The following is a 22,729-nucleotide window of genomic DNA, read 5'->3' on the forward strand; positions in this document are numbered from 1 at the left end:
CATCTTTTTGTTTGTTCATTCTCACCGGAGGACATTTTCCCATTGATTTTAAAAATTTTTTATTTGTTTATTTTTAAATCCTCACCCGAGGACATTTTTGCATCTATCTTCAGATAGAGCGGGAGGAAGAGAGGAAGGGAGGGAGAGAGAAACTACGATGTGAGAGAGACATCCATTGGTAGCCTCCGCCCACCTGCAATCCAGGTACGTGCCCTTGACATTTCGCTCCAAATGCTGAGCCAAACTGGTCAGGGCGGCAACCCATCTTTATATGATATTAGTGCAGCACACAGAGTAGCCAAGTGGGGTCTTTCACTGGAGTTGAAAAAGTGTTGGTTATCCTAACTCATAAAACTCAGGTAGCAGCTGGCAGTCTGTTAAGCTTCACATACAAACAAGCCCGGAAATGGGGCGGAGCCAGGGCCACCACCGTCCCAGAAGTCTGTGGGAAGCGGCCGCGCTGCGTGGCGACTCGGTGGTCCCTGGGAAGATGGCGGCGCTGGAGCCGAGGAGCTAGGGCGAGTGCGGGCTGCGGCCGCGGCGCCCGGGCCGGCCCGGTGAGCAAGGGGCTACGCGCGTCCGGAGGGGTCGGCCGGCCTCTGGGCAACCCCGAGGAGCGCTTCTCGGAGCCGGCAGAGACTCGCAGGCTCGGGGCGGGGCCTGTGGGGTCAGAGGGCTGGTCTGGAAAGCAAAGGGTGCTGGGTATGCGGCCTGGGCGTGGCCTGGGGGGTTGTTGCGGAAACGGGGTCCTCTGCCGGAGAAAATCGAGGCGGGGCCTAGGGGTTGTTTCTCTCAGGGGAGGTGCTTGGGGCCGATTGGGGGCAGAGCTTGAGGGTTATGACGACTTGGGGGCGGGACCTAGCTGTTGCGTGGGGGACCCCGGGTTGGGTCCTGAGTTCAGGGGGAGAATTGGAGGCGCCACCTGGAGCGCTAGGTTAGGGGAAGAGGGTCTAGCAGGCAAAAGGTGCTAGGGTGGGACTGGAGGACTTTGGGAACGGGCCTAGGAATTGTTTGGAGTCTTTGGGGTGACGCCTGTGACTTTTGAATGGGCCTGGAGGTTCAAGAGGCAAATTGGGAGCGGGTCTGGAAAGCAAAGATCGAAGGGGATAGGGAAGGAGGGCTTTGGGAGTGGAACTTTAGTGTTGAAGGGGCTTTTAGGTGGGGCCTTGGTGTTCTGGGTCAGGGCCTGAAGAATTGGGGACGTGGGGGTAGTGATTGAGGAAATGGCGTTTATCATACTAACAACCTCACTGGGCTTTCGCAATGGTGAAAGGAAACAACCTGCAAGTGATGCCAGGCACATAGAGAGCCCAGAAAAAGGTTCACCGTAATTGTTATTCTTACAGTCAGTAAGCCCCACACCAAAACCACCTGCTGACTTTCCCCATCCTGTCTCCCCAAGTCTGCCAACGATAGCCCTGCCAGTGGTGCCCCTCCTTAAGGATTGACCCAGGGTCCATCCTTTTCTCACAGCTTCCACTGCTCACCTGGATCAGTACAGTCACCTCACCCCATCCCTGACCAGGGCCAGGGACAAACCATAACGGAAGGAAGTATGTGCCCTCTTGACCAGAATCGAACCCTCAAGTCATTGGTCCTTGGGCCAATGCTCTACCGCTGAGCCAAACGGGCCAGGGCACTCTCCATACAGCAGAGGGATTTTGTTGAAATATAAACGGATCACAAGAAAACGAAAATAAATAAGTCACAGCCCTCCTGGGACTTCTGTGTCACTCAGGGTGAAAGCCCACAGGGCCTTGCATGACCTGCCCCGTCATTTTCCCAGCCTCACCCCAATAGCCAGGCCTCTTCTTAAACACCCCAGGCTGGTTCCACCTGCTGTGCCTTTACCCTGGCTGTTTCCTCCACCTGCAGTATTCTTCCCCAGACATCTGCATGCCTCTGTGTATTCCCTTGCACCTATGCTCAAAAGTCTTTTCCCCAGTGAGGCCTCCCTCGCCCTCTGTTTAAAATGTAGCCCTCTGCCCTTGACTAGTTTGATTCCATTGCGGTTGGTCCTCAGCTCTGGTCCGGGTTATGCGGGAGGCAACCAGTCGATGTGTCCCTCTCATGTCGATGTTTCTCTCTTGCCCTCTCTCCCACTCTATCTGAAGATAAATAGAAAAATATTCTTGGGTGAGGATGAAAAAAAATAAAAATAAAATAAAATAATAAAATAAAATAAATGCAGCCCTCCCACTTCACACACACATACAAGACCCAAGGGCAGGGATTGAGTCCTTTTCATTCCTTCTGGTGAGCCCGCATCCAGCATGGCATTCAGTACCCTGCAGGTACTTGGCAAAGGCGAACCAGTCCTCCCTGTCACTCCCTCCTTCAGGTGGTGTTCTCTTTCTCAGGTGACTGTCCTCAGTGTGTGACCTGTGGCAAGTAGGTAACATGGATCTGGCCTATGTCTGCGAGTGGGAGAAGTGGCCCAAGAGCACCCACTGTCCATCAGTGCCCCTGGCCTGTGCCTGGTCCTGCCGCAACCTCATCGCTTTCACCACGGACCTCCGGAATGATGACCAGGGTACAACCCTTCACCTCCAGCCCAGCCTCCATTTCCTCTTCTTTCCTCCCCTCACCTCACAGTGTTATACTGCTAGCCTCCATGGTGCCTGACATAACCGCATGGGGTGACTCCTTGTTTCCAGCCTGCCTGGGAGCTACCTCCCACCTGTCCAGGCCCTTTCAGGCCTTCCTCATTTATAACTGGGAGGTGATGAGGGCCCCAGCCTTTCAGGAGTGCAAAGGGTAGATGCATTTAACTGATGGCTGCTGTCTTCAGTGAGCCTTCCATTTAACTGATGCCTGCAGTTGGTGAACCACCTCCCATTTAACTGGTGGCTTCTCTCCTCAGTGAGCCACCCATTTAACTGATGGCTGCTTGATGGTGCTCTTCTACACCTGGTGCCTGGGGGACACTGGGATCACCCCTGCGGGATAGAAGGAACCAGGGTGGGCATTTTTTTTACTCAGGCTTGTTGGAGATTCATGCCTCAGTTTCCATACTTTACATGTCATTTTTTTTATTTTACTTTAAATCCTTACGTGAGGATATTCTTCCATTTATCTTCAGATAGAGTGGGAAGGAGAGGGAGAAAGAGAGACACATCGACGTGAGAGGAACACATCGACTGGTTGCCTCCCACACAGTCCCAACCAGGTCCGGGAATGAACCCCAACCAAAGTACGTGTCCTTGACCGAATCGAACCTGCGATTCATTGGTCTGTGGGCCGAGCTCTAACCACTTAGCCAAACTGGCCAGGGTACATGTCACTTTTTTAAAAAATTTATTATTATTTATTTATCCTCACCTGAGGACATTTTTGCATTTATCTTTAGATAGAGCGGGAAGGAGAAAGGGAGGAAGAGAGAGAGAGAAACATTGATGTGAGAGAGACACATTGACTGGTTGCCACCCACACGACCCCAACTGGGGCCAGGGACAAACTGCAGCCGAGGCACATGCCCTTAGTGGGAACCGAACCCAGGACTCTCTGGTCCACGGGCTGACACTGTAACCGCTGAGTCAAACTGACCAGGACACATGTCACTTTTTAAAAAATATATTAATATTGATTTTTAGAGAAAGAAGAAGGGAGGGGGAGAGAGAGAAATGTCGATGTGAGAGCAAAGCATCTATCGGCTGCCTCCTCACACCCCCTACCGGGAATTGGCAACCCGGACATGTGCCCTGACCAGGAATTAGTCCAGCAACCTTTCAGTATGACAGGACAATGCCAAACCAACTGAACCACACCAGCCTGAGCACGTTACTTTTTTTTCCAGTTAATCCTCACCCAAGGATATTTTTTCCATTGATTTTTAGAGAGAGTGGAAGGGAAGGAGGGAATGAGAGAGAGAGAAACATCAGTGTGAGAGAGACACATCAAGTGGTTGCCTCCCACACACACCCTGACCAAGCTGGGGATCGAACCTGCAACCCCTCTGTGCTTGGGCCAGTACTCTAACCACTTAGCAACATCAACCAGGGCACATGTCACTTTTGACTTTTGAAAGCCTCTAAGGTGCAGGACCACCACTGCTGTCTTCTTTCCATCATTTGAGTAATGTACACTCGTTAGAGAAAATTAGAAAAGCACAGAAATTTAAGATAAAGAGAACCACCTATTATCTTTGATGGAGAGAAGCCCACTGTTAGCATTTTGGGGTCATTCTTTTCCCATTCTGTTTTCTGGGTCTCTCAAAAATGGGGGTGTAACCATGGCCAGTTTGCTCAGTGGTTAGAGAATCAGCATGTGGACCAAAGGGTCATGGGTTTAATTCCCAGCTCTAATTGCGGTCGTTCAGGAGACAGCCAGTCAGTGTGTCCCTGTCACATTGATGTTTTTCTCTCTCTTCCCCTCTGTCCCTTCCACTCTGTCTGAAAAAAAAAAAAGTGAGTGTAGACACACTGGTGACAAATTCACAGGCCTGCTTTGTTTCCTGAGGGAGCACAAGCTGGTTTCTAGTTAGTGCCCAGGCTGTCTATATGGTCAGCAACATCTCCATGATTTCCCTGTGGATGGGACATTTGCTGGGTTCCTCCCTGAGTTGCTCCATGACTTCAGGGCCATGTCATTGTCACTGTACTGATTGTGCTCCATCCCCTGCAGACCTGACCCGCCTGATCCACATTCTGGACACAGAGCACCCCTGGGATGTGCATTCCATCAGCTCAGAACACAGCGAGGCCATCACCTGCCTTGAGTGGGACCAGTCAGGTAAGGGTGGGGCCAGCATGGTCAGTAGAGTCCTGTGTGGCTGAAGGAGACCATGGTGATGCTCACCCTTGACCCTGAATCCCAGAGAGATGTTTTCTATATTTTCTTGGTCCTGTCCCCAGAGTCAGAGCTGGGACTTGAACCTTCGACTTATGGCTTTGCAGCTCTTGCTCTTCCTATTCTGGTGTTCAGAGCCATTTCTACCTCCACTGTGCTGGCTTCTCCCAGGCCTTTGATGTACTGTGGGTGGTAGTTCTGCTCATGGTGGGGGTTTGAAATGCAGGTTTGCTTTCCACAGGCTCCCGGCTCCTGTCAGCTGATGCCAATGGGCAAATCAAGTGTTGGAGCATGGCAGACCACCTGGCCAACAGCTGGGAGAGCCCTGTGGGAAGCCTGGTGGAAGGGGACCCCATTGTGGCCCTATCTTGGCTGCACAATGGTGTGAAGCTGGCACTGCACGTGGAAAAGGTGGGTATTTGCCTGAGTGAGTAAGTGTGGTAGATGAGGCCATTTACTTTATCCATCTATATGTCAGTTTGATTCCTCCTCTTCCACCACCAGCATCCTCTAGTTTTTTGAGGCTGTGGCCTGGCTCACACCTTCACTCAAGCTATCAGTTGGTACTTGTGTTTTCTTTTTTTAAATATGTTTTCTATTTATTTATACACACACACACACACACACACATAATTTTTTAGTTCTCACCCGAGGACATTTTTCCATTTTTTGTTCAGATAGAGTAGAAGGGAAAGAGAGGAAGAGCGCGCAAGAGAGAAACATCAACGTGAAAGGGACACGAGTGGCTGCCTCCTGCATGACCCAACCAGGGCCGGGGACAAACTGCATCCAAGGTACATGCCCTTAGTGGGAGCTGAACCAGGGTCTCTCTGGACCGCAGGCCAACGCTCTAACCGCTGAGCCAAACCAGCCAGGGATATATATATATATATATATATATATATATATATATATACACACACACACACACACACACACTTTTTTTTATCCTCACCCGAGGATATTTTTTTTCTATTTTTTGTTCAGATAGAGTGGGAGGGAGAGAGAGGAAGAGAGAGAGAGAGAGAGAAACATCGACGTGAAAGGGACACATTGAGTGGCTGCCACCCGCACAACCAACCAGGGCCGGGGACAAACTGCAACCGAGATACGTGCCCTTAGCGGGAACCAAATCCAGGTCTCTCTGGACCACAGGCTGACGCTCTAACTGCTGAGCCAAACCGGCCAGGGCTATTTATATATTTTTTAAAATACGTTTTTATTGATTTTTTTGTTAGGAAGGGAGAGAGAGAGAGAGAGAGAGAGAAACATCGATCAGCTGCTTCCTGCACACCCCCCCAACTGGGGATTGAGCCCACACCCTGGGCATGTGCCCTGACCAGGAATTGAACTGGGACCTTTCAGTCCATGGGACGATGCTCAATCCGCTGAGCCACACTGGCCGGACAGCACTTGTGCTTTCAATGGGCCACCTATTTAACTGATGGCTGCTGTCCTCAGTGAATCTCCCATTTAACTGGTGGTTGCTGTCCTGCGAACCCAGTCCACATTTTGATTCAGTAATATTTCAGAATTCCTCTCTATACCCTGTGGTTCAGCCCAGTGTCATAGTTAAGACTGAGAGCCTCCTGGGTCAAGGGCACCTGAGTTCAAATCTTGACTTCATGCCTCTGTGCATCACTTTGCTTATTATCAAGTGGGTTTGGTGATGCTTCATGGTGAGGATTCATTGACAGAATGCATGAGAGGTGTCAGCCTGGGGCCTGGCACAGGTCAGAGGCCCAGGAACCTGCATTCCATTCCAGCTCACCAGAGAGGAGGGTACCGATACTCTCAGACGACTTAGAGAAACCCTGTGTAACCTCCAGCTCAGCACTGTTTGAGTGATTAAACAGCACAGACAAAGCTCAAAGCCGTTATTCTGAGTGAAAGAAGCCAGGCATAAAGGCTACACACCGGTTCCACTTGGGTAAAATTCTAGAAAAGGCAAAACTAATGACACAACCAGGAACCCAGGGTGTGGCAGATGGGAACTGACTGCTAAGGGACATGAGGGCGCTTTTGAGGGGAGTGGATTCTGGTCATGATTTTAGCGGTTTCCCATGACAATACATTTGTCAAGGTCCATGGAATCATATGCTTAAAAAAGAGTGAATTTTGTTGCACATAAATCATAACTTGAGGCAGGATTTGAATTCAAGTCCACAATCTCATAGCTTCTGCTTCATTGTTCCTGTGTGTTTCAGTGGGTGTGACTCCCAGAAGGGGGTTGTTGGGTAACAACCCAGCAGCGCAACAGGGCATCTTTCCTAATGCCAAGGTGGGGGTGGCATCAACACTAAGAACCCTCACTCACTTCCCTGCAGTCAGGTGCCTCCAGCTTCGGGGAGAAGTTCTCCCGTGTCAAGTTCTCACCGTCGCTCACACTGTTTGGAGGCAAGCCTATGGAGGGCTGGATTGCAGTGACAGTCAGTGGCCTGGTCACCGTGTCCCTACTCAAGCCCAGTGGGCAGGTGCTGACATCGACGGAGAGCCTATGCCGGCTGCGTGGCCGAGTTGCCCTGGCAGACATTGCTTTCACTGGTGGCGGCAACATCGTGGTGGCCACGGCAGATGGCAGCAGTGCCTCCCCTGTGCAGTTCTACAAGGTGTGTGTGAGCGTGGTCAGCGAGAAGTGTCGCATCGACACTGAGATCCTGCCCTCGCTCTTCATGCGCTGCACCACCGACCTCAACCGCAAGGACAAGTTTCCTGCCATCACCCACCTCAAATTCCTGGCCCGCGACATGTCCGAGCAGGTGAGGCCACCCAGGATGTGGCTGCAATGCCACACACTTCTTATTTCCAGTCCTGGATGGAGAGTCTGACATGGGTCTCACAGGTCTAAACCCAGGTGTAGGCAGGACCAGTCCTCCAGAGGCTCCAAGGAAAACCGTTTTCAATCTTTTTCAGTTTCTAGAGGTGCCATATCCCTAGTTCATAGCACCTTCCTCCATCATCACAGCCAAGTAGCACAGCCTCTTCCATTTCTGACCCTTCTGCCTCTTTTTTTAAATGTGTTTTTATTGATTTTTGGAAAGAGGAAGGGAGAGATGGAAACATCGATGTGAGAAAGATACCCTTATTGGCTACCTCCTGCACGCCCCCTACTGGGAGTCAAGCCCGCAACCTGGGCATTTGCCTTGACCAGGAATCGAACTGGGACCTCAGTCCATGGGACAACGCTCAATCCACTGAGCCACACCAGCTGGGCCTGCCTCCTCTTTTGAGGACCCCGTGATGACAGTGGGCTCCCCAGGGAATCAGGATTGTCTGTATCTCAGAGTCCTTGACTTAATCTCACTTGCAAAATCCCTTTATCATGTGAGGTGACATGTCTACAGGTCCTTAGACCAGGACAGGATCATCTTTGGGGCTTTGTTCGGCTGATCCCATTAGGTCACTATGTTCCCATCATACCTATGCAGCAGTAAGATCCAAAGCACCAGGGAGGGTGGTGAGTGCTGTTGCAGCAGGATGGCAGATAGGGAGGCTTGGGTTCAAGTCCACAATGGCTGTGAGGTGAGGGCCAGTATGAGCAACTGAGGAGATGGAGGCCTAGGGAGGGGAGGTGGCTGGATCAGGCAGACCAGCATTTGAGCCTGAGTTAGAGCAAGTGCCCCCCATGAGGTATGGATGCCCAAGACCTCATCAAGCTATCCACTGTCCCCCCAGGTGCTCTTGTGCGCATCCAGCCAGACGAGCAGCATCGTGGAGTGCTGGTCCCTGCGGAAGGAGGGGCTCCCCGTGAACAACATCTTTCAGCAGATCTCTCCTGTGGGTGAGCCCTTGGTGGGGTCTGGGCATTTGACTTTTAATTTTGGGAAACAGGGACTCAGGCCAAGTCCTTACCCATAGTCACCCAGCAGGCAGCCTGACAGCCTCACTCTGAAACCTGTGGGGAGCGTGAGGTTGGTACAGGAACGGCAGCCCAGAAGTTCAGGGGTACAGGCCAAGAGCTAGAGCCAGCTCAGCAAAGGAGCCTGGGCTGCAGGGAGGTACTTAATCTTAAAAGCCATGGAATCTTCCAGAAACCCAGGTTTAGAGTGAGGAAACGGTGGCTGAAAGGATTAACTGAATTTTCCAAGAACATGCCCACCAGCTCCCCTTCTTCTCCCCCTATCCTTTCACCCACGGAGAGACCCCATGGCTCAGGGTGGCCCCAAGATCAGCGCCCCCTCCTTAGTACAGACCCTGAGACGCTGGCCTGGCCTGAAGTCAGTGGGAAGCTGGAAAAGTGACTGGTTTTCCTCCCCTGATGATGGGGCTGTGGGGGGTAAACGTGCCTTGAGACACAGATGCAGATGTTTTCCTGGCAGAGGAAAGCTCTGCTTTTTGCTGATTAGTGCTAATGGACCCTGGGGGGGTTGGATGTTGCGGGGGTGCTAAGTGAAAGCCGCTAATGAAGCCATGTCAAGAGGCCCCTTGTGACTCTATTCGTACTCAAGGTGCTTATATAAGCTTTCTATTATGGTTGCAGAGTAATTAATGTGAAGAGGTCACATTGCCCTGTCCCTGGACAGGCATCTCGGGGAGCTTTTGGACAGTGGCTGGTGGCCCCACAGGAGGCAGGCAGGGCTGCATCAACCTCGGTGTGCACCAGTCAGGGGGAAGGGAGGGTTTAAATGGCTGGGCACGATTCCCAGCCCACAAACTGTCCCTGGAAGTCTACTGTGGTTATTACCTTTACACTCTAGTGTCTTCCATGTCAAATACTGAATTCCACTCTGACCTCTCTGGACTTCAGTTTCCCCTGGGGGGAGAAGCATTTGCCGAGACTGTCTTACTGGGTTTGCAGCAAGTTTATAAACTGTGAGGAGCCACCCAGGGCACAAACCTGGATATAGATGGTAGCAGAGATGAGCCTTCTGATAGCTTTGCTGCATGACAAACTAGCCCCAAACTCAGGCTCAAAACCACTGCTCGTATTATTATTATGGGTCTAGTCACCTGGCTGTACCTACTTGGTTCTATGTGCCTGCCATCAGCCTCCAAGCTTGGGCTGCTGCTGATCACCAGCTGGGCCCATCCTCCAGTAACACACACCCCCGCAGCCCAGCCTGCTTGCCTCAGTATCCTTGGTACAAGCACTGTTTGATCGTCTACTTATATCACGTTCACCAATGCCCATTGGCCAAGTGCAGATTCACAGAAATCATTCGACTTCTTGTTGCAGGGGCTTCACCATCATGCCAAGGGTGTGGGTGCAGGGAGGAGATACATCCTGTCTGGTGGGAAGAGCTGGGGTCTCACCTAGGATTTCTTAGATCATAAGGAACAAAACCAAACCAAGATGGCTAAGTCATGTGGGAAGTTTTAGGGTATGTGTGGCAGCAGGATCTGGGGAGTGGTGACCCCCTTCTCAGTGTGTTGGGTCCATCAAGTAGGCACCAGTTACCGCCAGCTGACAGCTTCCCAGAGGGTGCCTCCTCCCCATCCCCAGGAAGTTCCATGACTGGGTTCTGTTGCTTGGGTCATGTGCCTGTCCTGCACTAACCAGCTGGCTGGGGCATGATGTGCTGAGTGGCCAGGGCTGGGGTGGGGCCCCTGGCATTAGAGAAGGAGGCTCAGCCAGTGTTCCTTTCAGGGCCCAGCATTGTGGTGTTTGTCTTGTCTTCATTCCATTGCTGTCCTGTGTCCCTGCTCCCTTTTCAGTTGGTGACAAGCAGCCCATGATTCTCAAATGGCGGATCCTGTCGGCCACCAACGACCTGGACCGAGTGTCTGCCGTGGCACTACCCAAGCTGCCCATCTCCCTCACAAACACTGACCTGAAGGTGGCCAGCGACACACAGTTCTATCCTGGCCTTGGTATGGTGGGCTCTGAGCTAGGGTCTTAGGTCTTAGGGCCATGGGAGCTGCCTCCTGGCCTCAAGTCAGGTCCCAGTGAGGAGGTAGTCCCACTTTCAGAATCCGACAAGCTCAAAGGGCTATGAGGCTGGCTTATGAAAAGCTGCATCTTTAACATGTAAAGAGCTGTTAGAAACCAATAAGGCAGAAGTTGGAAACTTGGAGGCAAACTTTCCAGATAAGCAGCGCCCCCTTGTAGCAGCTGAGACATTGATCCTGGGTTCAGTAACCATGAGTGAGTCAGTCTGGAAGCACTGGAATGGATAACAGTCATCCCCCAACCCTGTTACACTTTCACTACAAGCTTTGGGCTCAAGGAGTCCCTGACCTCTCTTCCTGCCATGAGGTCCTGTGTATGCTCCTATCCCCTCCACCTAGTCCCCTTGGAAGTTGTGCCTTTGTTCACATCAGCCAAAACATAGTGCCAGCTGGAAGGGAGCCGGGGACATGCAGCCTGAGCTGGGGATGGCTGGCTCCACTGACTCTCATGGGCTGATAGTAAAGGAAGAGGAGGTAGTGGCTGTCACACGATGTGGTGGGCCTTTTGTTATTTGGGCTCCCCATCCCTAGGGCCATCACTTCCCATTGTTCAGAACTGAGCAGCCCCACAGACGCCTGTGGGTGTCTTCCAGGCTCTTTTTGACCCTGCATGTGCCCGACCCTAGGGCTGGCCCTGGCCTTTCATGATGGTAGTGTCCACATCGTACACCGGTTGTCACTGCAGACCATGGCCATCTTCTACAGCTCCACAGCTCCACGCTCCATGGATGAGCCAGCTATCAAACGCCCTCGGACCACAGGCCCCGCCGTCCACTTCAAGGCCATGCAGTTGTCCTGGACTTCTCTGGCCCTTGTGGGCATTGATAACCATGGGAAGGTAAACCCTGTCCTGGGCACTCCAAAGCCGCCCCCTAGAAGTTGTGTGTTTGTTCACATCAGCCAAAACATAGTGCCAGCTGCAAAGAAGCCACAGGCATCAGCCTGAGCTGGTGGTGGCTTGCTCCGCTGACTCTCATGGGCTATTAGCAAAGGAAGAGGGGATATTGGCTGTGGGGGCAGCCAGCTGGACACGAGATGGTGGGCCTCTTGTGGTTTGGGGCTCACCCATCCCAAATGTGTGTGAGGGGAGCAACCTCCACCCCAACTCTAGCTTCCCTGGAGGAAGTCGGCTTCATCTAGTCACTTTTGGGCACCTGCCTTTTGTTTTTGGCTTCCATGTGAATCCTGGTCCATTTCCTCAGCACCTGCATGTGGGGGCCTTGCCCATCTGCTGTTGCACAGGCCTGTACTTAGGTGAGGTGCTCAGCTTCCCTGGGGAACCATGTCTGTATCTGGAGGGATCCCCACGCCCACCCCCCATGGGTTTGTGTCCATCATGGAGTCTAAATGTAGGGTCCAGTAACCCTAAATGTGCCTATAGGTTTAGGGCAGCCTCTCGGGCTGTTTTTGGGAAGCACTGCATGGCTCCCTCAAACCCATTAACACTTCCACGTGCCAGGCTCTGGCTGCCCACAGGGCAGCAGGACCATGAGGCCCTGAGAGGGAGCATGGTGCCCTGAGCCTTAGGCGGGGCTAGGAACCTCATCTGCCCAGCACTCCCTCCATGGCCTCACCAGCTGTCCCCTCTCCCACAGCTGAGCATGCTGCGCATCTCACCATCCATGGGCCACACACTGGATGTGAACCTGGCACTGCGGCACTTGCTGTTCCTGCTGGAGTACTGCATGGTAACCGGCTATGACTGGTGGGACATCCTGCTGCATGTGCAGCCCACCATGGTGCAGAGTCTGGTGGAGCGGCTACACGAGGAGTACACGCGCCAGAAAGCTGCCCTTCAGCAGGTAGCCTGGGGCCATGTGCCATCACCTGACAGGATGCCCCCTCCCTCTTTACCTAGTGGTCCTGGAGAGTCAGAGCCCTGCGGGTGACCCGTGAACTTCTGGGGCCATTGCCTCTGCCACTAGTGGGGCGTGTCTTCTCAAGCAGCTCAGAGTGCATGAGTATGCCTGCATGCAAAGCTGGGGACCTCGGCATGGAAGCTGCACAGAGAACATTTTCAGAAGTGGGTAGCTTCCCTCTGTGTCAGCAGTGACCAGTAAGACAGTAAAATGGGGGAAAAGGTTCCCTTCACAAGAGCATCCTGAAAGGACATGAGTGAGATTATTAGGGAGAATGTGAGGATGCAGCAGGGTTCACAGCTAATCACCATGGAAATAAAATCATTGCTTAGGAACCCTAACCCAAAGCATTTTAATGTTTTAGTGCATTAACTCTTCCCATGAGGCCAGCTCTCCCCTTGGCACTGCTGACACCTGGGCCAGGTCTCTCTGGGGGGGAGCTGTCCTGCCACAGTGGGGTATTGTACAGCATTCCTTGCCCCCACCCACTCAATGCCAGGAGCACCCCCAGTGTGACAACCACAGATGTCCCCAGACTAGGCCCCAGTGTCCCCTGGGGGCAGGGCCACTCTCAAGTTGACACCCCTCCCCATCCTGTGAGATAGGTTATCTGATTCTGCCATAAGAGGTAAGGCCCAGAGACATTAAGCAGGTTGCCTCAGCTTGCCCAGCCCAGCTACACACTGTGGTAAAAGCGTCTTTCCTAGGCCCCTCAGGCGGATGTCCCTGCTCACGCTGCACACTCCCCAGGTCCTCTCCACCCGGATCCTGGCCATGAAGGCTTCACTCTGCAAGCTTTCACCCTGCACCGTGACCCTTGTGTGCGACTACCATGCCAAGCTCTTTCTCATCGCCATCAGCTCCACACTTAAGTCCTTGCTGCGCCCGCACATCCTCAACACGCCCGACAAGAGTCCCGGTGACCGGCTGACCGAGATTTGTGCCAAGATCACAGATGTTGGTGGGTCTCGCACCCACCCAGCAGGCCGCTGAGAGCTGCTGCACATGCACAGTTGTGTGTGCCAATATCCTAAATTCCACCCGAACACTCCACTGGGGGTTTACTGGATGCCAGGTGTGGGGGTGGTACCTGAAGGAGTTGGAGGTATTGGCCCTCAGGTCTGGCCTGGAGCTGGTGACAGATGTTAACCAGAGGGGAACAAAAGATGAGTCAGGTGGAGTCCCATTAGCCATGCTGGGGAGGAGGTGCAGGGGGCCTGACACAGGTCAGCCCAAGGGGCATTAGGGTCATCCTGAGTGCTGGTAATGGACACCCCATTGCTTTGGGGCCAGCCCTTTCTTCCAAGGTCCCCAGCTCCGCCATCCTGCCCACTTGCTCATTCACGGAGTTGGGTTGACCTCATCCAGACCCAGCTCACAGTGGATGCTGGTGGCTGATGAGGAACCCATGGCACAAAGCAGGGTCGGTCCCTGTGCACATTGGGGCCCAGCTACCCCTGACCACCTTCCCCTTCCAGACATCGACAAGGTCATGATCAACCTCAAGACTGAGGAGTTTGTCCTGGACATGAACACACTTCAGGCCCTGCAGCAGCTCCTGCAGTGGGTGGGCGACTTCGTGCTCTACCTGTTGGCCAGCCTGCCCAACCAGGTGTGTATCCTTCCCAACCTTCCTTGAAGTCCCCTCCCCCAGCATCCATGGAGGTCTGAGAATGCAACATACATTTAAATACACCATCTGAGTGCCTTTTCCTACAGGGCGCCCCACTGCGGCCCGGACATAGCTTCCTGCGGGATGGCACCTCACTTGGCATGCTGCGGGAGCTGATGGTGGTCATTCGCATCTGGGGCCTGCTGAAGCCCAGCTGCCTGCCTGTGTACACGGCCACCTCTGACACCCAGGACAGCATGTCCCTACTCTTCCGACTGCTCACCAAGCTCTGGATTTGCTGTGAGATGCCCAGCCCTCTGCTCCCAGCCCCCCACCAACATACAAACCCTAGCTGAGTACCCCCACCAGAATATAAGCTTCCACAAGTCAAACCAGCTCTGTCTTGGTCTCCACTGTTTCCTGAGCACCCAGCACAGGTTCAAGCACAGGGTGGGTGCTCCTCCGTCATTATTAGGCACCTGGTGACTTGTCTCATGTCACCATGCCATGTATTTCTGCAGGGCCAGGTTCTGTCATTCTTGTAGCCCTGTTCCCAAGAAGGCATCCAGTACTCACTGAATGTTTTTTAAATGAATGATTGGGCCTTGGCCAATGTATCTCAATGGTTAAAACATTGGCCTGCGGACCAAAGTGTCGCTGGTTCAATTCCCAGTCTAGGGCACATACCTGGGTTGCAGGTTTGATCCCTGATCCTGGTTAGGGCACATGCGCAAGGCAACCGATTGATGTGCTTCTCTCACATCGGTGTTTTTCTCTCTCTTTTTTGATGTTTGTTTTGATTGTTTTAGAGAGAAAGGAAGGGAGAGAGAGAGAGAAACATCGATGTGAGAGGAACATTGATCAGCTCCCTCCTGCACACCCCATACCAGAGATTGCGCCTGCACCGGGCATGTGCCCTGACTGGGAATCAAACTGGGACCTTTCAGTCCATGGGACGATGCTCAATTCACTGAGCCACACTGGCCAGACTGTTTCTCTCTCTTTTACCTTTCCCTTCCGCTCTCTCTGAAAATCAGTAGAAAAAAATATTCTCGGTTGAGGATTAAACGAATGATTGGGTTCCCGTTTTACAGAGAAGACAAGCCAGAGAAGGGGAGGAGCTTCCAGGTCAACTCAAAAAGTCAGGTCAGAGCTGGACCCCAACCTGGTCCCTGAGCTTCAAGCTTACCATGACATCCCCGTGGTCCCCCTCTTCAGGCCGTGATGAGGGCCCCACAAGTGAGCCAGACGAGGCACTTGTTGACGAGTGCTGCCTGCTGCCCAGCCAGCTGCTCATCCCCAGCTTGGACTGGCTGCCCATCAGTGATGGCCTGGTCAGCCGCCTGCAGCCCAAGCAGCCCCTCCGTCTGCACTTCGGCAAGGCTCCCACTCTCCCCAGCAGCACCACCACCTTGCAGATGGATGGCCTTATCAGGTACGTGCCCTGTGCCTTGGGCCCTTTGCATGTTCCTTCCGGAAGGGGGAGAAAAGGTTCCCCCAAACCTACCTGACTCCTTTATGTCTCTGCCTCCGGGCCTTTACCTATGTTGTACTTACTGCTTCCTTCTGAGCTTGATCTAAATGCTAGGCAGACGTCCCTCCCTTAGGCACTGAATTCCCCCTGCCTCCTAGTACCTGTCTCTTCCCTCCACCATCACCTCAATCTTTACAGATTTGTGCACTTGGATATCTGTGTAACATCCTCCTTCCCCTGGTCTGTCACCTCTTGCATGCAGTGCCCACATGATTGACCATGGTTACGTGGGCTCCAGCCTCTGCAGAGGTCAGGCTGATACATGGCCTGGCCCAGGGCCCCAGTAGACACTAAATCAGGCAGTACCTTTGCAGGGCTGAGGTGAACTTTTGCAGTCAAGGGCCAGCCCTGTCTTTGGAATAGGGGTCTGGATAGCCCAAGCCACTAATTTAACCCTTTACTCTCCACAGTATCATGTAGTGGGGTTTTGTCCCCATCTCACAGACAAGTGAACAGCTCAAAAAGGTGCAATCACTGAGCCAGGGTCACAACCAGGAAGTGGCTGGGCCACTCTGCACCAGGACCCATCAGGCTCCCACCCCTGTTCAGTACTCATTAGATTAGGAAACACATGTGACCTCCTCAAGTAACCTGTTACTTTGGGTGGGAGTTCCAGAAAACAGATGAGTAAGTCCTGGCCAGGTGGCTCAGTTGGTTGGAGCATCATCCCATACACCAGAGGTTGTGGGTTTCATTCACTGTCAGGGCACATATCTCAGTTGGTGGGTTCAGTCCCTGGTCGGGGCATGTATAGGAGGCAACTGATTGATGTTTCCCACATCGATGTTTCTCTCTCTCCCTTTCTCTTTAAAAAAATCAGTAAATAGCCCTGGCGGGTTTTGCTCAGTGGTTAGAGCATTTGTCCGCAGACCAGAGAGTCCCGGGTTTGGTTCCCGCTAAAGGCATGTACTTCAGTTGCAGTTTGTCCCCGGCCCTGGTTGGAGTCATGTGGGTGGCAGCCACTCGATGTGTCTCTCTCACATCAGTGTTTCTCCTCCCCCTTCTCACTCTATCTGAAGATAAATACAAAAAATGTCTTCGGGTGAGGATAAAAGAAACATATATATATATCCTTCAGTGAGGATAAAAAAATACATAAAACAGATGAGTAAGAGGAAGACCTTTCACACCCCTGTGGTCCCACCTCTGGGACCTCCCTGCATTTCCTTTCTTGTGTCATGGTGGGATACAGGCTGATTAATCAGTCTTCCCTCTGTGTTTGGGCTTCAGAAAAGACTTTATGAATTGAATATGCTGGTCATAGGGAGGTTTTGAACCCTTCGTTCTGGAAACTTTCAAACATGTTTCACCCGAATATAACCAACTGTCTTGCTCCAGCCACCAGTCTGCTCCTGCAGGGACTCCTACTGCCAGGTTCTCTGGGGTCATCCAGGGGGGTCTGGCACCATCCGGGACAAGGTGTCTCTGTGTGTAGAGGGAGTGTAGGTGCACACCCACACACACACTCCTTGTGTTTGCCACAGTGGGTGTGTTACATGTGTGTGTATACACATTTACAGGTGTGTGCATGCATCTGTGTATGCATGTGTGCAGATACTTGCCTATGTGCCTATGTACATGCATCTGTCTATGTGTTTGTGTGTTGTGGGTGGGGCCCCCTGATCCCTTCTGCTCTCCCCTTTCATCTGCCAGGGCAACGGGCCAGCCCAAGATCGACCACCTGCGAAGGCTGCACCTGGGAGCCCACCCCACGGAGGAGTGCAAGGCCTGTACGAGGTGAGCCACCCACTGTGGATCCTTTGTCAATCCTGCAGCACACACTGTCCCCACTCTGCCGCCCAGTAACCTCGGGGTGAGAGGTTTTTTCTCTGTGAGCCTCATTTTCCCCACCTGTGGACATGCCCTCCTTGTGGGGCTGCTGAGAGGGCACACCAGGCGGTTTCTGTATGGAATGAGATGCCTTGAGAAGTCCTGGGCTTCCTTTCCTTGGGCATCGATGGTGATCAGGTGGCCACACTCCCAGTAATTCAAGTACAAGAATAACGCAATGACCACAGCAGTGTGGGTCCTGGGCTCTACACAGGCACTTTGCAAACATGGCCCTGATTACTGCCACACAACCCCGGATGTAGGTTTTGTTTTTTGTTTTTTTTTTATCCTCACCCGAGGACATTTTTTGATATTTTGCTCAGATAGAGTGGGAGGAAGAGAGAGAGAAACATCGATGCGAAAGGGACACATCGAGTGGCTGCCACCCACACGACCCAAACAGGGCCGGGGACAAACTGCAACCGAGGTACGCGCCCTTAGTGGGAACCGAACCCGGGTCTCTCCAGACCGCAGGCCAACGCTCCAACCACTGAGCCAAACCGGCCAGGGCAGGTTTTGTTTTTTTTAACAACTTTATTTATTTATAATCCTCCACCGAGGACATTTTTGCATTCATCTGAAGATAGAGCAGGAGGGAGAGAGGGAAGAAGAGAGAGAGAGAAACATCGATGTGAGAGAGACACATCTATTGGCTGCCACCCACACGACCCCAACTGGGCCAGGAACAAACTGCAACTGAGGTACGTGTCCTTAGTGAGAACTGAACCTGGGTTTCTCTGGACTTCGGGCCGACTCTCTTAACTGCTGAGCCAAACTGGCCCGGGCCAGACATAGGTTCTGACTCCCACAGTCATACCACTAGGGAGCGTTCACGCCAGGACTAGAGCCCCTCCCCCTGCTTTGTTCACTCAGGGAGGTGAGGAGGTGATATCAGAACCTGGATGGGAGGATGTGGAGGAGTTACCTCAGTATGTGGGACAGTGTAGGGAATAACATTCCTGGTGGGGGAACAGCATGTGCAAGGGCCCAGTGGCAGATGGGAGAGGGCCCCCCCCAGGACCTACTCCAGCCCAGCTCTGCCTGCAGGTGTGGCTGTGTTACCATGCTCAAGTCACCCAACAAGACAACAGCCGTCAAACAGTGGGAACAGCGCTGGATCAAGAACTGCCTGTGTGGAGGGCTCTGGCGGCGGATGCCCCTCAGCTGCCCCTGACTGGGGCCTCCAAACCCTGTAAATAGATTCCTGATGGATTTTATAGGAGAGTAACATTGTTCCTTTGCCAGTAACAGAATTCCACATACTTGGGACCTTTATCGGGTACATTAAAAAATAGTCATTCTTGGTCCTGGCTGGGTATTTCAGTTGGTTAGAGCATTGTCCCCATACTCCCAAGGTTGCGGGTTCAGTCCTTGGTCAGGGCCACATACAAGACTCAGCCAAGGAATGTGTAAATAAGTGGAATAACAAATCAGTGTTTCTCTCTTTTCCTCTCTCTCTAAAAATCAATAAAAGTTAAAGTAAAAAAAAAAATTCATCCTTTAAGTGTGACTTTTGGGGCCTCATCAGCCAAGGCCAGCATCCCTGTGAGGTGGGACACGTGAAGATATAGCCTGAAGCCTCCAGTTGTGCTCCTCAGCCCAGTGGCACCATTTTTCTCCCAGAGCCTAATGGTACATCCCAGGAAGTGAGACCCATCTCACAGCTGCATCTCTACCCAGGCTGGGTGCTGACTGAGACAGACCCAGGCCTACCCTAACTGTCTCACGGCTCATGTGCGGACTTCACTGAACCTCCAGGCCCCTGCACTCCCAAGATGCCCCTCGTCCCAGTTCATAGGGTCCAAGACATTGTGGGTGTTGGTCTTTTATTTTTTTTATCCTCACCTGAGGACATTTTTGCATTTGTCTTCAGACAGAGTGGGAGGGAGGAGGGAGGATGAGAGAGCGAGAGAAACATTGATGTGAGAGACACTGACTGGTTGCCACCCACACAACCCCATCCGGGGCCAGGGACAAACCTAAGTTTGACCAATGTGGCCTAACGGCTTTACACGGGGACTTGGAGCTTCTGGGCCAACACAGGGAAGGGACGGGGAAGCTGGCCCTTGGCCAGGTGGATGGGCTCCTGGCCACCCCCACCTACTGCCCCTCAGTGAAACAGGAACCCCCAGGGCAGTCCCCCTGGAGGAGGCACACCTGGATAAAGGGTCACTGCCTGAGGGAGCCATTGTAAGCTGGTGGAGGAAATACCTGTAAATCATTTGTTCTAAGAATTAGGAGCAGGTTCATGGCTGTTTGGGGAGTGGGAACAAGGCCTTTCCTCCACAAAGTATTTCCCCAAGTTCACCCCACACACACCTCACCCATGACTCTACCTCAGTGCCATCTGTGTGTTGAGGTGGATGGAGATTAAAGGCTTGACCTTTTACAATCATGTCATCTGCACCTCATTTGGCCACATACCTACTCGAAGTCTCCCTAGCCCAGGCCCAAGGGGAGTGAAGATGCCTGCATGTAACCCAAGGTCACCTTGACACAGTGAAGAAGGGACAAGCCACCTGCTTCCCAATCCACAGAAGCTGAACATAAGTGACATAGTGGCTCTATGTCACTAAGTTTAGGTAGTTGGTTTTGCAGCAGGCCACCAGAACATCTTGTAAATTGCTGTGCGGGTCCAGTAGGCAAGATATTCTGGGCTGCCCAAGAGCAATGACTCATGGGGGGAATGTGGGGTGGCCTGCCTGCCATGGGCCCTCTGGAATGAATATTCGAGGGGGAGGGTCTGTGGATCAGATGTCCTATTGCCCCAAACCTATCCCCCACCCGGGGCATTCTCATGCCCACAAGGGTTCACACAGTTCATAGTTACCACCTCTGGGGTCAACAATGACAGTGTTACTGTTACAGAAAGAGGCTGTTCAGCCCATCGGGCTGCGCATGTCCTCTGTGCCCAACTGAATCCTCATAGCCTCCTTAGAGCCAGTGACCTTGAGCCTGCGTTACAGACAAGGAGAGCAGGGCTGCAGCAGTGAGGTTGGAGCCCATGTCTTGGGCTTGGAAGACACACATTCCTTCTCTGCATTTAGTGTCTACAGCGCTCCCAGGCCTCCAGCCTTCTGCTACTCATAACCCACCTTCTCCTCCCAAACCATCTCTGGAAACTTCTGTGGCTCCCACTGACCACAGGATGGGAGTGACCCCAACCTCTACCTCTCCCACCCCACCCTTCAGATGAAAGCCTGGTGCCCAGCTTCATTAGTTATAAGCCCACAGATGGGGAGCAGTCCTGTTTCATCTGTCACCTTCCACCAGTGTTGTCAGATAAAAGGCAGGATACTTGCCTTGGCTGGTTTGGCACAGCGGTTAGAGCATCAACCTGCAGATCAAAGAGTTGTGGGTTCAATCCCTGGCCCTAGTTGGAGTTGAGTGCAGGGAGCCAATCAATAGATATGTCTCTCTCACATTGATGTTTTTCTTTCTCTCTTCCTCCCTCCCTCCCACTCTATCTGAAATTCATTGGAAAAATATCCTTGGGTGAGAATTAAAAAAAAAAGGCAGGCCCTGACCAGTTTGGCTCAGCGGGTAGAGCGTTGGCCCACGGACCAGAGTCCCAGGTTTGGTTCCCGCTCAGGGCACGTACCTCGGTTGCAGTTTGTCCCCATCTGGGGCCCTGTGGGTGACAACCACTCAATGTGTCTCTCTCACATCAATGTTTCTCTCTCTCCCTCCCACTCTATCTGAAGATAAATGCAAAAGTGTTCTCAGGTGAGGATAAAAAAAAAAAAAGGCAGAAAACCCAGTAAATGTGAATATATGTTTGTCCCAAATGTCACATGGGATAGATATAGTATAAAATGTATTTGTTGCCTGGTTGGTGTGGTTCAGTGGTTGAGCATCAACCCATGCACCAAGGTCGCTGGTTCGATTCCTGGTCAGGACACATGCCCAGGTTGTGGGCCCAATCCCTGGTGGGGGGTATGCAGGAGAGGGACAATTGATGTTCTCTCTTATCGATGTTTCTCTCTCTCCCTCTCCCTTCCTCTCTCTCTCTAAAAAAAATCAATAAAGAAAAAAAAATTGTTTTAAATAAATAAAGTGTATTTGTTTTCTGAAAGTACTATTTAACTAGCCAGCCTGTATTTTTTTTTTTTTATCCTCACCCGAGGACATTTTTTGATATTTTGTTCAGATAGAGTGGGAGGGGGAGAGAGAGAGAGAAACATCTATGTGAAAGGGACACATCGAGTGGCTGCCACCCGCACAACCCAACCAGGGCCGGGGACAAACTGCAACTGAGGTACGTGCCCTTAGCGGGAACCGAACCCGCAGGCCGATGCTCTAACCGCTGAGCCAAACCGGCCAGGGCAAGCCTGTATTTAAAAAAATTTTTTTTTCTTTATTGGATTTTAGAGAAAGAGGAAGGAAGAGAGAGAGAGATAGAAACATTAATGAGACAGAACATCAATTGGTCCTGCATGCCCCTCACTGGAGACTGGGCCCACAACCTGGGCATGTGCCCTGACCAGGCGACCTCTTGGTACATGGGTCGACACCCAACCACTGAGCCACACTGGCCAGGCTATATTTTTATTTGCTAAATCTAGTTATCCTCCTCCCTCCCCCAACTGAACCATTTCAAAGCCTCTCCCTGGCACCATCATTTCATTCAGGAAAAACCTATTGAGTGACTGAGTCTTTGATGCTGAATGACAAGCAGTTATATCTCTCGCTCCCCTTATTCAGATGTGCACACTTTATTACACATGAAATTCATGAGCATGCTGAGAATCTCACACCTATCACAGGAAAGCCTAAATGAGTTAGGTCTGGTGCAACAGAATGTGACCAGTTCTTATGAGCAGGACTGGGAGTCAGCTGTGTCCACAGCACACAGTCCAGGGCCAGGCACAAAGGAGGAGCCCCATAAATGTTTGTATATAAATTAATGCTCCATAGTACAAAAACAAAACCTCCCACAGGTTCCAGTTCCAACTTCCCAGTCCCCAGTGGGGCACACAACTTCACCTTTCAGAACCTCCATCTCTTTTCAAGTCCCCTTTGGGGGCTAGGCTTAATTCGTGGGGCCTTGTAGGTATTGGGCCTCAATGGACCCTCATCCAGTCAGGAGAAAGGGCACAGGGACTTGGGGCTTGGATTCTGCCCTTTGTCACCTCCTGTCATTACCCAGAAGGAGGCCAATGAGTCTGAGGGCAGAGCTGCGTGGCTGCTCAGACACCCACCAATCTTTTTCTATGA

General features: G+C 52.2%; 1 protein-coding gene across 4 annotated transcripts; it reads left to right on the forward strand.

Moving 5' to 3' along the window:
* The first annotated feature begins 448 nt into the window (after window positions 1-448).
* MED16 (mediator complex subunit 16) lies at window positions 449-18,965 on the forward strand. 4 transcript variants are annotated; one of them, XM_036240496.1, is made up of 15 exons: window positions 449-557; window positions 2,361-2,533; window positions 4,624-4,731; window positions 5,030-5,199; window positions 7,116-7,547; window positions 8,464-8,569; window positions 10,444-10,599; window positions 11,304-11,515; window positions 12,273-12,479; window positions 13,287-13,497; window positions 14,015-14,148; window positions 14,256-14,448; window positions 15,367-15,583; window positions 17,336-17,419; window positions 18,560-18,965. In XM_036240496.1, exons 2-15 carry the CDS (start codon window positions 2,401-2,403, stop codon window positions 18,684-18,686), a joined length of 2,490 nt encoding a protein of 829 aa, XP_036096389.1. In that variant the 5' UTR covers window positions 449-557; window positions 2,361-2,400; the 3' UTR covers window positions 18,687-18,965. The 4 variants fall into 4 exon arrangements, with proteins under 4 accessions (XP_036096389.1, XP_036096392.1, XP_036096391.1 ...); XM_036240497.1 differs by having other exon boundaries at window positions 541-557; window positions 2,342-2,533; XM_036240499.1 differs by lacking the exon at window positions 7,116-7,547.
* Window positions 18,966-22,729: the final 3,764 nt, after the last annotated feature.

The sequence above is a fragment of the Molossus molossus genome, unplaced genomic scaffold (assembly GCF_014108415.1).
Source record: "Molossus molossus isolate mMolMol1 unplaced genomic scaffold, mMolMol1.p scaffold_m16_p_4, whole genome shotgun sequence".
Lineage (NCBI taxonomy): Eukaryota > Metazoa > Chordata > Mammalia > Chiroptera > Molossidae > Molossus > Molossus molossus.

Excerpts from the sequence above, each read along its gene's own strand:
- MED16 (XM_036240496.1), top strand. The coding sequence starts at position 2,401 with ATGGATCTGGCCTATGTCTGCGAGTGGGAGAAGTGGCCCAAGAGCACC. Across the intron at positions 8,570-10,443 it reads TCAGCAGATCTCTCCTGTGG|TTGGTGACAAGCAGCCCATG; the intron begins GTGAGCCCTTGG and ends CTCCCTTTTCAG. Across the intron at positions 14,149-14,255 it reads TGGCCAGCCTGCCCAACCAG|GGCGCCCCACTGCGGCCCGG; the intron begins GTGTGTATCCTT and ends CTTTTCCTACAG.